This window comes from Microcaecilia unicolor, chromosome 1 (genome assembly GCF_901765095.1).
Source record: "Microcaecilia unicolor chromosome 1, aMicUni1.1, whole genome shotgun sequence".
Taxonomy (NCBI): domain Eukaryota; kingdom Metazoa; phylum Chordata; class Amphibia; order Gymnophiona; family Siphonopidae; genus Microcaecilia; species Microcaecilia unicolor.
Genome location: NC_044031.1, coordinates 763,058,525 through 763,079,689, shown reverse-complemented (window position 1 = coordinate 763,079,689; position 21,165 = coordinate 763,058,525). Strand labels below are relative to the sequence as shown.

The following is a 21,165-nucleotide window of genomic DNA, read 5'->3' as shown; positions in this document are numbered from 1 at the left end:
GAGGAAAAGCTGTAACACTCAAAGGAGAACAAGGGGGAGAAACTTGGGGAAAATAAAGGGGAATGACTTGGGGAGATGCTGAAAAATTGTGAAGGGATTACAGTAGATTAAGGAGGGATCAGCTCCTAGAACAACTGCTAGGAAGGCATCCCAAAGGAAAGGCATGATCACAAAGGCATTCTAGGAAGACTGGGCTCTCAGACTGTCACACAGGACACAGCCCGCAGGGACAGAGAGGGATGGCTGGCCCTAGCTCAGACCTGAGAGCCAATAGGGAAAGCTCGCAAGGAGTCAGTCACAGGTTTCTGCAAACTACAATGAGGGGGGAAGCCCCAGTACACAGTGCTATTACACAGACAATGCAATTGAATACAGATAATACTCATACTAAATATACATAACAACGTACCCTGTCTTCATGAATATGGGGGCAGAACAGATTCTATCCGTTGAAATTATTGCAGCAGGACCCATAATGCACCATGATAAGGTTGGCAGAAATCCAAGACTGGCCAAAAAGTCTCTCCTTGTGCAACTCACTTCTCTCTCCATTGTATGGAGACAAACTTAGATTAAAAGTCCACAGTGGAGGGGGTCTACCTACTGGAACTGAAACTGTAACTTGCCTTCAGCTTGGGTCTGGGAAGGCAAGTGATGAAATCCAAAAATCCAAATCCCTCGTGCACAAGGAACATCTGAAAGGTTCAGAGTAAACCTTTTTGCCTACTGACTGAAGTCTTGAGTACAGAATGACGCGGGGACAAAGTTTGTCTCTGTTTCCCACCCCGTTGCCGCAGGTTCTGTCTCCATCCCTGCCCTGTCCCTGCGGACTCTGCTCTCATCTGCAGAAGGCTCAAACACTTATGATTTTATATTTAAATGTTTTTATTAAAGTATAAAAAGGAACAATGTGCTGTGCAACTGTTGTGTATAAATTACAAATAGAAAACAATAATAACAACGAGCAGCTATAATAACCCTCCCACCCCCACCCCCACCACCCTCTACCCTTCCAACCCCAACAACAGCTGACTTCTACTACCCCAAGGAATCCCAATCCACCCTGTTAAAATGCCCAGGGGTACCAAATACAACCCATTCTGTATGCCCTAGAGGGGAGAAATATGCCCTATGAAGCACTGTTACGACTTTTTAATCCGTGGATGAATAAGATGTCATCAACAATCTCAGGATTCAGTCTAGCGGGAAATGGACCAGTTTTAAATCCACTTCCCTTGACAACATTTAAAAAAAAATCTTTTTATTAACTTTTTCTTTACATAACATCCACATAGCTGAATATATTTATCGCAGAACTTTCTCATATATATATCAACAACATCCCTCCACCCCCCCCTCCCAGGGCCGTGCCGACACGGTAAGTGAGGTAAGCATGGCAGGAGGGCGCCATCCTCTGGGGGGTGCCCCACCGCACCATGCTTACCTCGCCCTCTTCTCCCCAGATCCTTTTCCTTTTTGTTTAAATTTACCTCTCCGGCGCGTGGCAGCGTAGCGTTAGTGAGGAGGCGGCGCTCCCCCGCCCCGATGTGTCAGTCTCTTCTTTTCGCTCGGTTCCGCCTTCTTCTGAAATGACATCAGAAGAAGGCGGGACACTGAGCGAAGGGAAGAAGACACGTCGGGGTGGGGGAGCGCCGCCTCCTTCTCACTAACGCTACGCTGCCGCGCGCCGGAGAGGTAAATTTAAACAAAAAGGAAAAGGATCTGGGGAGAAGAGGGCGGGTAGTGTAGCGATCGTTTTCGGGGGGGGGGGGGGCGCGCCGGCGGGGCCAACTGCAGGGGGGCGCCGGAGACCCTAGGCACGGCCCTGCCCCCTCCCCCCCTTCTAGGCATCTCAGGTATACATCAGGCTCCCCCTGCAACAGAGTATCCTCATTGTACATATGTCACCCTGTTAAACCTCGCCATTCCACATAGGAAGACCATGTTTTTGAAAATCTCACCAGGCCCCCTCGCCGTAGGGCTGTAAGTTTGTCCATCAGACAGCAATAGTCCACTTTAGTCAATACTTGATCCACGGTGGGACTCGCCGATTGCTTCCAATGTCTTGCAATTAGAATCCTGGCTGCAGTTACAATGTATGATAAGGGCCCATGACGTAAGCCACATCCTTCCCTCGGCGGGATATTCAACAAGCATAGCCCAGGAGTTAGTGTAACCTCAGCTCCCAAGCCATTCTGCAGTCTCATCTGTAAGTCCTGCCAGAACTGCTGTATCATCGGACAGTCCCACCATACATGCCAAAATGTTCCTTCCGCCCCACAATTACGCCAGCAACTTGCCCTTCCCATTTTAAACATACGGGACAACCGACTGGGAGTCATATACCATTGGTACAGCCTTTTATACGCATTTTCCAATAAAGGGGTAGCCACAGAAAATGACAGTAGTCGTTTGAATATCTTTTTCCAAGTTTCTGGTTCATATGTAGAACCCAATAGGGACTCCCATTTATTAATACACATATTTATTTATTTATTTATTGCATTTGTATCCCACATTTTCCCACCTCTTTGCGGGCTCAGTGTGGCTTACAATACATTATGAATCATGGAAATACAATTTGTTACAACTTGGTTATGGATTACATTGTGATGAGTTATTTGAGTCAAAGTTAAAGTATCGTTAAGGAGTATAATCATGGAAAAAGCACTGAAACATTGGAAGGAAACAAGGGAGACAAAAAGGGGCAATATATAATAACAGGAAAACACTTGGTATACATTTTCTGCGAGTAAAGGTATGAGTATGGTAAGATTCCGGGGGATGAGAATTCAGGAGTGGCTGTATTGATGCATAACTGAACAATGAGTGTGGGCTTTATGTGTTTTGGTTCTTTCCGTAAATTTTCTCAAAAAGATGGGTCTTCAATAGTTTGCGGAAGGTGGTTTGTTCGTAGATCGTTTTCTTGCGTGGTAGTGTGTTCAAGAACTGCGTGCTCATGTAAGAAAAGGTTGATGCATGCAGCCCCTGGTATTTCAAGCCCTTGCAATTAGGGAAGTGGAGGTTGAGGAAAGTTCGGGATGATCTTTTAGCGTTTCTGGGTGGTAAGTCTATTAAATCAGACATGTAGGCTGGGGCTTCACCGTGAATGATTTTGTGGACTAATGTGCATACTTTAAAAGTGACGCGTTCCTTGAGTGGGAGCCAGTGTAGCTTCTCTCGTAAGGGTTTTGCACTTTCGAATTTTGGTTTTCCGAAGATGAGTCTGGCTGCTGTGTTCTGGGCTGTTTGAATTTTCCTCAATATTTGCTCTTTACAACCTGCGTATAGTGAGTTGCAGTAATCCAGATGGCTGAGTACGAGGGATTGCACTAGGCTGCGAAAGACGGATCTTGGGAAGAATGGTCTTATTCTTTTCAGTTTCCACATGCAGTAGAACATCTTTTTGGTTGTGTTGTTTGCATGAGTTTCGAGTGTTAGGTGGCGGTCGATAGTGGACTCCAAAGATTTTTAACGTTTCTGAGATTGGAAGGTTTAGTTTTGGTGTGTTTAAAGCGGTGAATTCATTTGTGTTGTACTGGGAAGTGAGTATCAGGCATTGAGTTTTTTCTGCATTTAGTTTCAGACGAAATGCATCTGCCCATGTGTTCATGATGTGTAGACTTTGGTTGATTTCGTTGGAGATTTCGTTGATGTCTTGTTTGAAAGGGATGTATATTGTTACATCGTCGGCGTGTATATAAATATGGGTTGAGGTTGTGGTTTGATAGGAGTTTTGCCAAGGGGGTCATCATTAGGTTGAAAATGGTTGGTGAGAGGGGTGATCCTTGTGGTACTCCACATTTAATGGTTGGGACTTATGAAGTAAAGCTCTATAAATTCGGGAAATCCCTCCTTTACCTTCCCCAGATCTCATTGCCATTTCAAGCTCCGTGGCCACCAGAGACAGATCCTCTCTGGCTTTCTTCTGCACAAAATCTCTGATCTGCATATAATGAAACCTGTCCCTGTCCCCCAAACCAAATTCCTCTTTTAAAGTTTCAAACGAATGGCATTTCCCATCCTCCCATATCTGTCCCAACAATCGCAAAGATGCTGCTGACCAATCCCTTGACAACATTTCTAATGAAGCTTTAGCAGAGGTCTCAGCAGGGCTGGGCCAGGCTTCCTATATGGGAAAGGGGACTTGATATACCGCCTTTCTGAGGTTTTTGCAACTACATTCAAAGTGGTTTACATATATTCAAGTACTTATTTTGTACCAGGGGCAATGGAGGGTTAAGTGACTTGCCCAGAGTCACAAGGAGCTGCAGTGGGAATTGAACTCAGTTCCCCAGGATCAAGGTCCACTGCACTAACCACTAGGCTACTCCTCCACTCATTCCACCAATAAGAGCCAACCTCATCAGTGATGTCACAATGGCTTGATTGCCCGATACAGTTCCCCAGGATCAAAGTCCACTGCACTAACCACTAGGCAACTCCTCCACTCATTCCACCAATAAGAGCCAACCTCATCAGTGATGTCACAATGGCTTGATTGCCCGATACAGTTCCCCAGGATCAAAGTCCACTGTACTAACCACTAGGCTACTCCTCCACTCATTCCACCAATAAGAGCCAACCTCATCAGTGATGTCACAATGGCTTGATTGCCCGATACTTGGCTCACTTCTGGTATTGTGATGTCATAAGGGAAAGGGGGAAAGGGAAATGGGACTTGATATACCACCTTTCTGTGGTTTTTGCAACTACGTTCAAAGCAGTTTACATATATTCAGGTACTTATTTTGGACCAGGGGCAATGGAGGGTTAAGTGACTTGCCCAGAGTCACAAGGAGTTGCAGTGGGAATTGAATTCAGTTCCCCAGGCTTGAGGTCCACTGCACTAACCACTAGGCTACTCCTCCACTGAGCCTAAGCTTTGTTCCTGCCTCTTATATTCTTATTGGTATTTTGTCAGGACCTGCCACGCCTCCCTCTGATGTACAACTAACGGCGACTGGTCAGACCTGGGCACAACTACACTGGCAGCCTCCAACGCAGCCTAATGGCGTGATCCTGGAATACATCGTAGTGTACAGCTGCAACCGTACCCAGCACGAAGACACATGGACGCTTCTGGTGACAGGAGGTGAACCAGCTCTGATACAATGTGGTGCCTGCCAGAGCTGTGTGCAAAAGGCAGCCTGGGGTGGAGGGGGAGAGGGCTGTGTGTGCACTTGGGGGAGAGGGCCAGGTGTGTTTGTGTGGGAAAGGCTTCCTCAGGGTGTGTACATACGAGAGGTGGTACGTGGGGGAAAGGGCTGTGTATGCATGTAGGAAAGGGTGCTTCAGGGTGTGAGTGGACTGCGTGTGCACATAGAAGAGGCTACAGAAGTGAGGGAAGGCTGAGAGTACAGGTTAGAGTATTGTGTGTCCTTGCAAGAAATGAGCAGCATTTTCTCTGGGTACAAATCCCTTGAGCTGACAGGGGGTGGGAATGCACCTAGGTGGAGCTGGGGAAAGGATTGTGGTTTGGGTAAGAGGACAGGAAGGGGAGCGGATGAGGGAGCTGGGTCCCCTTCTGCTTCCAGGAAGGTGAAGGTAGTAGTAAGGTCTTAACAGCAGGATATGGTTGGTGTAATTCTGAGTAGATATAGGTTTGCAACTGAAGAGCAAATCCTGCGGGTTGTTAATATTCTGTGCCACCCTTGGGGCAGGGGCAAACTAAGTAACTGCCTCAGGGCCCATGCTTTCAGGGACCCCGTACTTCAGGCCTGTCCCCATCCATTACAGTAGCACTTCTTACCTGTATCTGATGCTCTAGATAGGCTGATCTGCCACAGGCCCCTCCTTGGGTCAACCCTACTCATACTGGCACAGAGAGCTGTATCGATGTGCCCTATATCCCTCCGTCTTTCTGCCCCTCAATATCTCCCCTTCCACTTCCTGCTTCTCCTCCTTCCATCCATAGATGATAGCTCTATTGAACAAACTCCTTGATTTTATCCAGGAAGGAGTGATTTCCATTGGGTTTAGCTCCCCCAATTATTTTGAAAAGTTGGCTCCTATGCTTCCTCCCTCCACATTTACTACTTCCTCCCCCCACCCACTTGAACTAATGCTGCTTTCTTCTCTTGCCCCCCACCTGCATGATTTCTCCTCTCCTGCGTCATTAGTACCATGAGGACAGGGCTCAGGTGCAACTAAAACCCACATTGGCCTAGTCCAGGGCCAGAAAGCCTGGAATCAGCCTATGATAGAGCGCCCCCTAGTGGCTGTATAGTAGAGTTCTCTTACCTGTCCTCAGCTCTGGTAATAGAGAATAACATGGGGACAAAGTTTGTCCCTGTCCCCGTGAGCTCTGTCCCCCATCCCTGCCCCGTACCCATGGACTGTCCCCGCCCCATCCCCACGAGCGCCGTCTGATCCCATCCGCAGAAGCCTCAAATAGTTAGGATTTTATATTCAAATCATTTTATTAAAGTATATAAAGAAACAATATTCTGTACAACTGTCATTTAATAAATCACAAGGATTTTTAAAAAAACCCTGTCTCCCCTTCCCCCCTCACAAGTATCCTCTCCACTACTGAGAAATTACTACAGAATGTTACATAGAAAATTCATGCTAACAGAATACCTCGGACACAGACACAGAACACATATGCCAAATACATAATAGCTGACTCAAATTGATAAACATATATTAAACCAAAACCCCAAAAAGTCACAACAAAGAAATAGAAAGATCACACGTGCCAGGGATGGTGTTAGGGGAGTACAACTAGGACAATTGCCCCCTGGCCAGAGAGAGCCCTAAGCCTGCTGAAAGCTGAAGAAGGCATGGCCTGGCAGTGGGCTTTGGGGTCCCCTCCCAAATTTCTGCCCCGGGCCCTAGCCACGTCTACCACCAGCTCTGGCAGGATACACATTTCAAATCTGACATATTCTAATTACAAAATAGAAAATATATATACATTTATTACCTTTTGTTGTCTGGTCATTTTATTTTTCAAATCATGTTGGTCCCTGCCTTTGGTTTCCGTTTCCTTCTGTCTTCTCAACTCACTTGCCAGGGTCTCCTGCCCATTTGACATTTCTTCTTTCTCCATGCTCACCACCCATCCCAAAATACTAGGACTAGGGGGCAAACAATGAAGCTACAAAGCAGTAAATTTAAAATTAATCAGAGAAAATATTTCTTCACTCAACATGTAATTAAACTCTGGAATTCATTGCCAGAGAATGTGGTAAAAGCAGTTAGCTTAGCGGAGTTTAAAAAAGGTTTGGACGGCTTCCTGAAGGAAAAGTCCATAGACCGTTATTAAATGGACTTGGGGAAAATCCACTATTTCTGGGATAAGCAGTATAAAATGTTTTGTACATTTTTGGGATGTTGCCGGGTATTTGTGACCTGGATTGGCCGCTGTTGGAAACAAGATGCTGGGCTTGATAGACTTTTGGTCTGTCCCAGTACGGCAACACTTATGTACTTATGTGCTTGGGATTCTGAATGGAATCTTGCTACTCTTTGGGGTTCCACATGGAATGTTGCTACACTTTGAAATTCTGCATGGAATCTTCTTAGTCTTTAGAATTCTAGAATCTTGCTATTCTTTGGGGTTCTACATGGAATGTTGCTACTATTGGGTACTTGTGACCTGGATTGGCCACTGTTGGAAACAGGATGCTGGGCTTGATGGACCTTTGGTCTGTCCCAGTGTGGCAATACTTATGTACTTATGTACTGATAATGTTCTCTTCTTCATTCTCTTTATAATCCCATTGCAAGTCCTCTGGTAATGTGCTTGTCTCTGTTCTCTTGGTAATCCCCTGGTAGGTCCTCTACAAGGACATTAACAAGAGAACAAAGAAGAGTGGTAATGTCCTGGTAGGTCCTCTGATAATGTGCTCTTCTTCATTCCCTTGGTAATCCCCCGGTTGGTAACAAACTCTTCTTCATTCCCTTGGTAATCCCCCGGTTGGTAACAAACTCGTCTTCATTCCCTTGGTAATCCCCCGGTTGGTAACAAACTCTTCTTCATTCCCTTGGTAATCCCATAGTACAGCCTCTGGTAATGTGCTCTTAGTCGTTCTATTGGTAATCTCTAGTATGTCTTCTAGTAATGATTTCTTGTGGGAGAGAGTGTGGATTGTCTTTATGTTGTATTCTGCAGGAGGCCCTTCCAATTGTAACTAGTTCTTCTCTAAGTAGAGTCAACCTTTTTGGTTTTTTTTTTGAAAGGAGATTCTTGGAGAAAGATGGAGTGAGCACTAAGAGGGCACATGGCAGTCAGCCATACTTACAAGGAGATTGATCTATGCCTGACTGTGGATACTTCAAGTTCCTTGGATGGCTCCTGCTTTGATCCTCCTCACATTACCTTCCCTATCCCCTTACAGATATATACACACACATTTGTCTCAACACACGTGATGTTTTGAACTACTCAGATAATTTCTGATTTCTTGACACCTCCCCCCCCCCTTTTTTTCCCTCTCAGGAGACACTTTCAAGATGGATGTAAATGGCTTGGAGAGCAACACCAGGTATTTCTTCCGGATGGGAGCTCGGACCATTGTGGGTTCAGGACCTTACTCAAGCCTACTGGAAGTGTACACGTTACCAGAGGAAGCTGCAGGTATGAGGTGTTGTGAGTTACTGTGCTAAAAAGGGCAGCACTGTGGTAGTACCACGAAAGAGAACAGTGGCCCCTGATTCTCTGGGGTTGCTCATCAACTCAGTGGCCGCGTTGCGCAATCTGTGTAGAGGAGATAGATTCAGTTATTATTATTATTATTTATTGCATTTGTACCCCACATTATCCCACCTTTTTGCAGGCTCAATGTGGCTTACTGGTACCGTAATTGGCGTTAACCGATTTCGGTATGAACAAATACAAGTTGCGATTAATATCAAGGTGATATTATGGTAGAGTGAGATACATGTATGGTAAAGACAATTGGGGAGAACTTAGAGAGGGAAAGGAAGAGTTTATTTATTTATTATTTATTTAATTATTGCATTTGTACCCCACATTATCCCACCTTTTTGCAGGTTCAATGTGGCTTACAGAGTAAGGTTATGATAAAGTCAATGCATGATTTAAATACAGTTGCTCATAAGCTGAGGTAGAAGAGGATTTAGATGGGCGGATGTTGGGTAGGTTGTGTGAGAAGTGTTTTAGGTGTGTTTGGGTGGATTGGGGGATGATTTGTATCATTGAGGGTGACTTTTGTAGGCTTTGTTAAAGAGGTGAGTTTTCAGAGCTTTGCGGAAGCTGGTTGGATTGTTCATTGTTTTCAGGGTCTTGGGTAGCGCATTCCAGACCTGTGTGCTTTTGTATGCGAAGGTCGTAGCATAGGCCTGTTTGTATTTCACTCCTTTGCAGCTGGGGAAATTCAGATTTAGGAATTTGCGGGCCGATCTTTTGGCGTTTCTGGGTGGTAGGTCCACTAGGTTTAGCATATAAAGTGGGGCATCTGCGTGAATGATTTAGATTTTGAACTCAATTCGTTCCTTGAGCGGAAGCCAATGTAGTTTCTCTCTTAGGGGCTTCGCACTTTCATATTTAGATTTTCCAAAGATGAGTCTAGCTGCCGTGTTTTGGGTTGTTTGGAGTTTTTTAATGGTCTGTTCCCTTACAATCTCTAATTCCTCACAAACCAATAAGCAAGTGCTCTGGTAAAGGATTTGACTGTGTACTGTTCAAAGCTGTAGTCTTTCTCTTTTTCAGACTCCAAACAGCTTTCATAGAGTTTGGAAGTGGCATCCCCATCCATGTTGGTCACATAGCCCCAAGGCTCTGCATGGCTTACAGTGAAACAGAAAGATTTGATTGTGGAGGTGTCTTAACTCCCTTCCCCCCAGAAAAGTGAGAAAATATGGCAGCCTGAAAAAAGCAGGTAGATCTGAGGGCGTATTCCTATCTGGGTGGAAGCTCATCCCATGGTGAGCCCTCTAAGATGGCAACAACAGGAGTGGAAGTGGGAAATGCTTCTCCGAGGGATAGCAGAGACCAGTCCCCAGTGGAAGAAGCAGATAATGATGGAGGTCTTCGTGGAGAGATGCACAAATGTTTCAAGGAGCATCAGCACCACCTGGCAATAAGGGAAGTAATATCGGAGCTGAAAGGGGACTTAATCGAGATCAGACAGAGTGTGACAGAGGCTGAAGGACATGTGGAAGGTCAAGCAGAAATGATCGTGGAAAATGGAAGAAAGGGGAGGAAGTGACGTCATCGAGCTGCATGGACGCTTAAGAGTGCAGCTCCTGCTTCCCGCAGAAAAAACGAGCGATTATCACGCAAAAAAAAAAAGTCAGGAGAGCCGAAATACAGGCTAAATTGAGCCCAGATAAAGAACTGCAGCTATATATGAGCTCCGCTCGAGCGCTACAAGATCTCTCGCGGTTTGCTTATACCGGAGGTGCGGCGGAGCCAAAAAACAAGATGGCGGAGGCTCGGAAGGCAAAAGAGCCAACGAGCGCAGAAAGCCCCAGATCCCCAGGAAATCAGCCGGAACAGCTGAAAGATATGGAAATAGAGGGAGAGGAGGTCCCAAATTTACAAACATGGCTGCAAAATATCAGCGCAGACCTAAAAGCCCTGCGAACTGAGGTGGCGACGCTCGGGGCCAATTTGCGAGGGGAAATTCGAGAACTGGGCTCGCGCCTAGAAGATACAGAGACACAAGTGGAGGCTCATAGCGAAGCGCTGGGCGCCATCGACCATCAGATGACAGAAATGCAGGGTGAGCATCAACAATTGTTGGAAAAAATTGAAGACCTGGAAAATAGGGGCCGTCGTAATAATCTAAGATTTCGGGGCCTCCCGGAGACGCCATCATACCAAGAGTGCGAGCAAGTGATTCAAAAACTGGTTAGTGACCTATTAACAGCGCATGGAGATGCGATGGATCCAGAAACAGTACAGCTGGAGAGGGCACACAAAGCGCTGGGACCAGCGCGCAATAATCAGTCTAAAGATATCATTGCCTGCTTCTCCAGTTATAAATTGAAAGAAAAGGTGCTCAAAATGGCAAGGCAGGCCCCAGAGTATAAATGGGACACATATGCAATTGAAATCTATCAAGACCTGGCAGCAGCGACTCTGAGGAGGAGAGGCGAATTAAAACCCTTCACAAGATATTTAAGAGAGCTTAAGATCCAATATAGATGGAAACATCCCTTTGCTTTGGTCTTCTATAAAGATGGGAAATTACATCAGATCAAAACAATTCAGGAGGCACGCATAATTTGTCCAGAGGCTGCGGGCCAGGAAGAGAGACCGGCAACAACCCCTGGGAAACAACTCACTCGGAGCTCTGCTCCACCAAAGTGGCAACGAGCAGGAAAAGGCCCAAGGAGGCTACAGCGCCAGCAGTCAGCGTCACGAGTTACTTGAAACAGTGGAGACTGATAAACTGGAACAAAATTTGATGACAATGTTACTGTTTCTGATGAAAGAGCTGCACAAGTTGAGCAACTCTCCAGACATGGTGGAAAGGTAGTTTTGTTACTGTTGTATATGGGATGATTGTGGGAAGTTGTAATATGGCTCACTCCTCCTACTTTAGACACACACTGGGTTACACAGAGGTGTCTACACTATGTAGGGGGACAAAGGAGGGGGGAGGGGACATAACGGAGGGGAAGGGAAAGAGTGGGAAAAGCAGAGATATGATATATGATCTGGTTCATAGGCATAGATTGACCAAAACGCATGCGGTGATAGAAGATGACCAGCATGCACACTAAGGTATAATGGGAGACATTAAATGTATGTCACTCAATGTACGAGGGTTAAACATACCTAGGAAACGGCAGCTACTATTTCGGGAACTGCAGAGGCTTCAAATAGACATAGGGTTGATACAGGAGACACATCTTAAACCCCGATATGAACAGTTATGCAAACATAAACTTTTTCCTTCCATTCATTTTGCTTCTAACACAGATGGTACGAAAAGCAAGGGAGTACTTATAGCACTTAGTGGCAAGAAGCCCTGGGAAATAAAAAAGGTACAAAAAGACAGGGGGGGGAGGTACTTGTTGATCGTCCTGGCACTAGCTGGACGAGTATATACAGTGGTAAACATCTATGGGCCTAACATACCACAAGGAGACTTCTTTACAGAAATAGATCAGGTAATTACTAGAAATATTGAGGGGTCCTTGCTAATAGGAGGGGACTTCAATTTGACAATCAACCCATCCCTAGATAATTCAGCTTCCACAAAAAACTATGCCAAGCAAGATAGGAAAAAACTTCAGGACTTTATAACACATTGGCAGCTATTAGATTACTGGAGAAGGGATAATCCCGGACAGCGGGCATACACATATTTCTCAGCAGTGCATCAATCCTCCTCACGAATCGATATGTGGCTAGGGGATGCTTCCCTCGTGGGGGTAGCTGGAGATCTGCAGATTCTCCCCAGTACATGGTCTGACCACTCACCGGTGATACTCCAACTTACAGGGCAGGGACCGCACCAAAAAAACAGAACCTGGCGCCTGGATGACGCATTGCTGATAGATCCAGCTAATATCTCCCAAATAGAACAATATATTAGAGACTATATTCAGTTTAATGATAATGGGGAGGTGTCGCCAACCACTGTTTGGGAAGGGCTCAAGGCTGTCACTCGGGGCCATTTAATAGCACTGCGATCGCGGGTGTGGAAGGCACGTTGTGCTAGAGAAACTGAATTGCACCAACAGTTGGCTACAGCTGAGGCAGAATTGCATCAGGGGATAGATCAAGGCCTCTCTAGCCGCAGGGCACGGGTGCTTGAACTCCGTAATCAATTACATGACCTTGAATTAGCAGACCTGGTGGAAAAATTACAACGAGTTAGACAGACACACTTTGAATTTGGTAATAAGCCCAGCAGGCTGTTGGCCCACAAACTAGCACAACAAGCTAGCAGGAACTTAATAGGGGGCTTACGAGATGAGGGGGGCAATATCCATTCAAACAATGAATTCTTAGAATCAGCATTCAGGGGATACTATAAGGCTCTCTATAGCCCAGAAGATGAAAGGGAGCAGGAAGAAATTACAAAATATCTCGAAGACATCGATCTTCCGACACTCCCTGAGCTCTCGGCCCAGCAGCTAGGAGTCCCTATTACCTTGGAAGAGGTGGAACAGACAATCCGTGATCTGTCCCTCAATAAAGCGCCAGGTCCAGACGGATTTACTAATAAATTCTACAAACTGTTTGGGAAATTGCTAGCCCCCATATTACTTAAAGTGTTTAATTCACTAGATGAGTCAACAGGTTTACCACCCACCTGGAATTTGGCCACAATTACAGTTCTGCCAAAACCAGGAAAAGATCCCCAACTATGTAGCTCTTATAGACCGATCTCTCTGCTTGGAGTAGACTATAAAATATTCTCTAAGATCATGGCCACCAGATTGCAGAAATGTCTTCCTTTACTCATACATGAAGACCAGGCAGGGTTTGTGCAACATCGCCAAACATTTGATAACATAAGGCGAACCTTGCAAATATTGCAAGGGGCACAAATTACCAAAACACCCCTATGTATACTATCGCTTGACGCGGAGAAGGCCTTTGATCGGGTCAGCTGGCCATTCCTCTTCGCGGTCTTGAAAAGAGTGGGCATGGGGGGGAAATTTGTAGAATGGTTACATCTTATATATAAGACACCAGAGGCAACTGTTCGCATTAATGGGACTTTAACTCGACCTTTCCAACTCCATAGAGGCACTAGGCAGGGATGCGCATTATCCCCATTGCTATTTGCCCTGGTAATGGAACCATTGGCGACTAAAATCAGAGCCAACCCAGACATCAAGGGCCTGAAGGGGGGGGGGGGGGGGGATTTCAAACCAAGATCTTATTGTTTGCAGATGACATTTTGCTCACCATAAAAGATCCAGTAACAGCTTTCCCGATCATAGGGGATGAAATAAAATCATATGGGGCTGTCTCCGGATTTAAAATCAACTTTGAGAAGTCAGAAGCTCTTGACGTAAACTTAAATAGTACCACCCTAAAATTGTTGAAAGAGCAGTTTCCATACAGATGGGCCAATAAGCACATTAGGTATCTAGGGGTTAACATACCACGCCGCCTGGAAGATATCTTTAATAATAATTTCCCTAAAAGAGTGCAGGACTTATTCCAGGAACTAGAGCGTTGGGAAGGCCTGAATTTATCCTGGATAGGTAGGATTAATGCTGTAAAAATGGTGGTTCTTCCAAAGCTCCTGTACCTATTTATGGCTCTCCCAATATCCATCCCAGACTCCTTCTTTCGGGGTCTACAGGGTAGAGTATTCTCCTTCATCTGGAGGAGGAGACCACCACGGGTACGGCGGGAGACAATGTATCAGTTTAAAGATAGAGGGGGGATGGGGGTGCCTTGCTTTCGCAGTTATTACTATGCAGCACACCTGCGTATTCTGGCAATCTGGCTACAAGACACACGGAAAATTTGGACCTGTATAGAACAGAGCTGGCTAGACCCATATCCACTCCGGGCAATACCCTGGTTGCCGATACATAAGCTTAAGGAAATAACTAAAAAGAGCCCTTTAATTCTCCAGTGGCCACTCACAATTTGGTGTAAGATTAGAGAACAATTTTTCTCAGAGCGCATATATTTTAAACACACATACTTAAGATTTGCCCCACGTTTTGGCCTGGGTAGAATAGATACAGCGTACAAGGAATGGGAGAACATGGGTCTATGTGAGCTGGGACAAATGCATGATCAAGGTCAGTCACCATCATTCCAAACACTTTGTCAGGAACATGAACTTTCCCCACTTCAGGCATTCCAATATTGGCAGGCAAAAGATTTTATTAGCCGGAGAGCGGCAGAGGAACTCAGTCTGGAAGAAACACAACTAGAGAAGGGATTGATGGGAGGAGGAGGGAGAGGGGGTGTCTCCAGGCTTTATAAAGCGCTACTAGCTCGCACCTATCCAGTAGAATACTATACACATAGATGGGAAACTGCACTTGGGGCCTCATATGACCCCAAACAATGGGCTTTGGCCTTCAGATCATTGCTTAGAGTATCAGTGTCCAGCGCTATGGTTGAAAACGGGCACAAAATTTTATATAGCTGGTACTACACTCCCAGTCGACTGGTGAAAATGTATAAGTCGGGCTCGGCCCTCTGTTGGAGAGACTGCGGGATGGAGGGGGATATGTATCATATTTGGTGGTCTTGTACTCATGCAGCTCGATATTGGGAAAAGATATTGGCTTTTGTAAAATCAGTGACGAACATTCAATACCAGATGGGTATGGAATACTGTCTTCTACATTTTAGACCGCCAGTAGTCAAAAAGCATGTACACCAATTTGCCACAGGGGTTTGTGGCGGGCAAACTGGTATTGGCGGCAGCTTGGAGGAAGCCTCAGTTACCTGACCTGCCATCGGTGCTGGAAAAACTGAATTACATCCAATTGATGTCAAAACTCACCGCAATGCGCAAAGGACAATTGGCACACCACATGAAGATATGGGACCCTTTATAACACTTGGCTATCTGCAAATGTGAACATATAGAACCAATTACACAAACACTCTAAAGGGTGGGAGGGAATAGGGAGGGAGGGTAAATAGGGTTTCTATCTTGTTTAGCAATCGATGTTCATAGTCTCAGCGAAGTAAAAATACCAAAGTTGTATTAATCTACTGTGAAATTTGATCTATTGCTATTGATGATAACTGTGAAAAATGATATAAATAAAAAATTGGAAAAAAAAAATGGAAGAAAGGATTGAAGGACTGCAAAGAAGTAATGTGGAGCCAAGTGAGATGTTGGAGCCAGAAGACCTCTAGAATCACTTGCGGAACATGAACCTTTGGTTCTGTGGCGTACTAAAGCCCGAAAGCAGTGAAACTTGTGAAGAGACAGTGGTCCAGCTAGCTTGCGCCTTTTTGTGGAGGGAGAACTTCCCACTATTAAAGAGGAGAGAGCTCATTGGACATTGGGTGTCAAGAGGTATAGCAGCATGCTTCCATGATTTTCTGATGAAAGAGCAGATTACGGTGAAAGTCCGATCTGTGGGCCACATTCTCTGGAACTCCTATAAAGTGGAAGTCTTTGCAGACTTGGCCCTGGTGACCCTGAGGAGGCAGAGGGAATTTAAAGAGATTACAGATAGTACTACTATTACTACTACTTATCATTTCTATAGTGCTACTAGATGTATGCAGCTCTGTACACTGGACATAAAAAGACACTTCCTGTTCGACAGAGCTTACAATCTACTTAGGACAGACAAGAAAGACAAATAAGGGATAAGGGAATTACTAAGGTGGAAATGATAACAGACATGGGTACTGAACAAGTGAGTAAGTGTTATGAGTTAAAAGCAGCATCAAAAAGGTGGGCTTTTAGCTTACATTTGAAGACGGCCAGAGATGGAGCTTGACATACCGGCTCAGGAAGTCTATTCCAGGCATATGGCGCAGCAAGATAAAAGGAACGGAGTCTGGAGTTAGCGGTGGAGGAGAAGGGTGCAGATAAGAGAGATTTACCCAGTGAACGGAGTTCCCAGGGAGGAATGTAGGGAGAGATGAGTGGAGAGGTACTGAGGAGCTGCAGAGTGAATGCACTTATAGGTCAATAAGAGGAGTTTGAACTGTATGCGGAAACGGATAGGGAGCCAATGAAGTGACTTGAGGAGAGGGCTAATACGTGCATAGTGACACTGTCGGAATATAAGTCATGCGGCAGAATTGACTAGCCAGTTAAGTGTTATTTAACCAGCCAAGAGCTGCTCCTGGCCCAACAATGGGTCTGGATGTTTCAGATGGAGGCCAGGGAAAAGCCAGGAGCAGAGCAAAGCTGAAACAGCTTATGGAGAGTTTAGGAGCTGTGGCTATATGGAGATTTTCTTGTCCAAGGAAGAGGGGACCATATCTTCTCCTACCCTCCATAGGTCATACTCAAGTACTGATTATTTCTTTGTTGATGAGAAACGAGTACCAGGAGTGGTGGTGGTGAGATTGGTATTGTGATCAAACTATCTCCGTTCAATCAGAACGTCATGTAAGGGGTCGCACCTTTTGGCATCTTAATGGCACCTTGTTGGAGGTTGAGGGAACCCTAGCGAAGATAAGAGCAGAAATATAGGAGTACTTCAAGATGAACGAAACTGGAGAAATATGGAATTGGTTTAAAGCAGTCATTCAGGGCAAGCTATTGATGTGGGCATCCCAAAAAAAAGAAAGAGAAAAAAGCAGAAAGCATTGATTCGATACAGAAGTGAGAAAGAACGGACATCTAGGGATATCCAGCAAAAATTGGAGGAGGCTTCCCGGAAAGTTAAGAGGTCTATTAGCAGAAGATACTTATTCTCTGATGAGAATGAATCAAGTGTATTTCAAGCAAAGAAATAGACTACGTAGGCTATTTCTCCAAAAGCTGAAGACCAACAAAAGCCCAATGTGGCCATGTTTTGTCTCTAGGCTGCTTCAGGGGAAACCAGACAAGGTCAATATTGAAGGGGAATCTGTTGTGCGCAAAGCTAATTGCGGCATCAAGTGACTGGGCTTTACGTTAGACAATGACTGTGTGAGGATGGACAGGCTGGTTATCTGAGTGACAGTCTGTGAATTCAAGGCAGGCTTTGGGAGGGGGAGCCTTGTTTGAATAAGGGGTTGAGTGAAGATCTAATACTCCTGTCAAGCAGATGTAGAATTCAATGGGGGGGGGGGGGGGGGGGGGAGATTAAGACTAGATTCTATATATGGTGCCTGAAAAATCGGTGTCCAAAATATTTCCGCCTAGGCGTACAGCCATGCCTGCGCCTAACTGTAGGCGCATCTATTTACACCAAGTAAAACTAAGTTAGGCCTGGAGCAGGTGTATTCTGTAACCCTGCGTGTAGATTTTTGGAATTCCCACAGCCCATCCATGGTCAAGCCCCCTTTTTGGCAGTGTGCATTAGAATTTATGCGCACCACTTTACAGAATACACCTAGCAAGTTGTGCACGTAAATTCTAATTAATGCCAATTAGTGCCAATAATTGTTTACTAAGTGGCAGGGAATGATGAAAGCGAGGGCGGGACTCGGCCGATGGAAGTGGCAGCAATAATTGAATCACTGGAGGTGTTGGGGACACTTTTAAGGTACTCTAGGGAGGGACGGGGTTCAGCGACAGGCGGTCAGATGCCAGGACGCCGCAGAAGAAGAGAGATGTTGATGTGGGGTGCTGCCACTGGGTGGGCCTAGCTATGCCACTGGCTTGAACTAGTGGGATCCATACTAGCCTACAGTGTTACAGCTCTTAAAGAGACCACCCTCAGTTTGCAGCTTTGTAGTGTCAGACTAGTAAACCCTGTATATTCTTAGGGTCTCTTATTCCGGTGGGCTACACTCGGGTATTCCATTCATCAACCAGCTGGGTCTGGGGGAGGGGGGGCTATGAAGGCAGTGTGTACAACTCCTTGGTGGAGGAGGAAGGCGAGAGTCCCAGCTGTTACTCAACAGTGACACCTAGAGGTGTATTTTCAAAGCACTTAGACTTACAAAGTTCCATAGGTTACTATGGAACTTTGTAAGTCTAAGTGGTTTGAAAATGAGCCCCCTAGTGGTCAGATTTGGAGAAGCCTTGTGGTTTGTGGCCCTCAGTCAAGGGCTGTTTGATTTGATTTATTCATTTTGTATATTGGTTATTGCAATGAAGCATTAAAACCAGAAAGGGTGGCTAAATGAATTTGGAGGGGGTACTTATGGATGAAGGCTCTTAGAACTGTAGCCAAACCAAGCAAAATAACAGACCGCCCTCTCCTCCCCTCTCATGCACTAGTATCTCAGCGGTCACTCTGCTGCTCCCTTAACACCTGACAGTATCCAGGCTCAGAACAGAGCAGATTAAGTCCTGTGAGCTAATATGGAGAAATGAGATCCTAAGTGCCTCAAGTCACATGTGATCCCGTTCTGAGCCTGGCTGCGTTCAGGGGAGCAGCAGAACGAATCCAAGGGCATAGGAGCCAACTTTTCAAAACGATTCGGGGTGCTGAAATTTTTTTTTAACAGGTGGTGCATTCCCCCCTCCTCCCCCCTCTCCTCGTCCCCCCTCCCTCCCTCTCCTCCAAGTTCCAGGCCCGCCCTCCCTCCCTCCGAGTTCCATGCCCCCCTCCCCTCTCTCCCTCCCTCCGTGTGCCAGTCCCAACCCCAGCCCGACCTCTTCTCCCACAACAGTCCTCCGCCGGTTCGCCCTCACCTTCCTGCGTGCCGTCCAGAATTTTAAAGCTTATCTTACCTCAGGGTCCTGGCGGCAGCAGTGAAAGGCGAGCAGGCTCGGCGCTTCAGCCTTCCCTTCTCTCTCAGCTCTGGTCCCGCCCTTGCAGAAACAGGAAATGAGGGCGGGACCAGAGCTGAGAGAGAAGGGAAGGCTGAAGTGCCGAGCCTGCTCGCCTTTCACTGCTGTTGCCGGGACCCCGAGGTAAGATGAGTTTTAAAATTCTGGGCGGCACGCAGGAAAGCGAGGGCGGACCTGCGGAGGACTGTTGAGGGAGAAGAGGGTGGCTGGGAAGGGAACTTCTGGTTCCGACTTCCGGCGGGTGAAAATATTGGGGGTGCTCAAGCACCCACAGCACCCACGGACTCGGCACCTATATCCAAGGGAAGGAGGGAGGGGATGAGAGGGGAATGGGAGACACTTGCTTTACAGTCCTAACTATTCTGTGCTGAAGTGATTTTATATGGATCATTGTTTCTCTTTAAGGGAGCACCTGGGACATAGGTTCTAATCCCAGCTTTGAACTCACCATCTTTGTGACCCTGGGCAAGTCCATTTGTCTCCCTGTGCCTCAGTTCTAATCCCAGTCCTGTCATCGATTCCCCTGCATGTCCTTGGGTTCTAATCCCAGCCCTGTCACTGACTCCCTGTGTGAGCTTGGGTTCCTATATTTTCTGCCTTGCCTTGATTGTAATCCCAGCTCTGCCATTTGCTCCAGGATGATGTTTCTAAGTAACAGTGAATATTCTAGAAATAGTAATTCTGAGAATGCAACAGTTACTGTAGCGCTACATGTGGACAAGATGCTGGGCTCGATGGACCCTTGGTCTTTTCCCAGTATGGCATTACTTATGTACTTATGTATTATTAACCTCTGCTGTCACAGTCCTCTGAAGTATCTTCAAAAGGTCAACCAGTGTGGAGAGAGAGAGAGAGCTAATGCATTTCTGGTATTACTGATGTCCCATTTCTTCGCCGTGCCACTGTACTGGAAGTTCTCAATTCATAGTAACATAGTAGATGACGGCAGATAAAGACTTATAGGTTTACAATTGTCTCTTGTTGTGTAAGATGGTCATTTCTTGCAGTTTGTGGAGGAGTGGCCTAGTGGTTAGGGTGGTGGACTTTGGTCCTGGGGAACTGAGGAACTGAATTCGATTCCCACTTCAGGCACAGGCAGCTCCTTGTGACTCTTAACCCTCCATTGCCCCATGTAAGCCGCATTGAGCCTGCCATGAGTGGGAAAGCGCAGGGTACAAATGTAACAAAAATAAAATAGATACTATTGGAGATTCTACATGGAATGTTGCTGCTATTGGAGATTCTACATGGAATGTCGCTATTCCACTAGCAACATTCCATGTAGAAGGCTGCGCAGGCTTCTGTTTCTGTGAGTCTGACGTCCTGCATGTATGTGCAGGACGTCAGACTCACAGAAGCAGAAGCCTGCGCGGCCACATTGGTGATCTGCAAGGGCCGACTTCTACATGGAATGTTGCTAGTGGAATAGCAACATTCCATGTAGAATCTCAAATAGTAGCAACAGTGGAGGAGTGGCCTAGTGGTTAGGGTGGTGGACTTTGGTCCTGAGGAACTGAGTTGGATTCCCACTTCAGGCACAGGCAGCTCCTTGTGACTCTGGGCAAGTCACTTAACCCTCCATTGCCCCATGTAAGCCGCATTGAGCCTGCCATGAGTGGGAAAGCGCAGGGTACAAATGTAACAAAAATAAAATAGATACTATTGGAGATTCTACATGGAATGTTGCTGCTATTGGAGATTCTACATGGAATGTCACTATTCCACTAGCAACATTCCATGTAGAAGGCTGCGCAGGCTTCTGTTTCTGTGAGTCTGACGTCCTGCATGAACGTGCAGGATGTCAGACTCACAGAAGCAGAAGCCTGCGCGGCCACATTGGTGATCTGCAAGGGCCGACTTCTACATGGAATGTTGCTAGTGGGACTCTGGG

At 46.1% G+C, this 21,165-nt stretch overlaps 1 protein-coding gene across 1 annotated transcript in view; it reads left to right on the top strand.

Moving 5' to 3' along the window:
• The window catches only part of IGDCC4 (immunoglobulin superfamily DCC subclass member 4), a 144,268-nt gene that overhangs the window by 102,769 nt on the left and 20,334 nt on the right, over nucleotides 1-21,165 (top strand). The window contains exons 14-15 of the mRNA XM_030189779.1: nucleotides 4,925-5,095; nucleotides 8,450-8,587. Coding sequence (XP_030045639.1) covers nucleotides 4,925-5,095; nucleotides 8,450-8,587 — 309 coding nt within the window. The remainder of the gene's footprint in view (nucleotides 1-4,924; nucleotides 5,096-8,449; nucleotides 8,588-21,165) is intronic.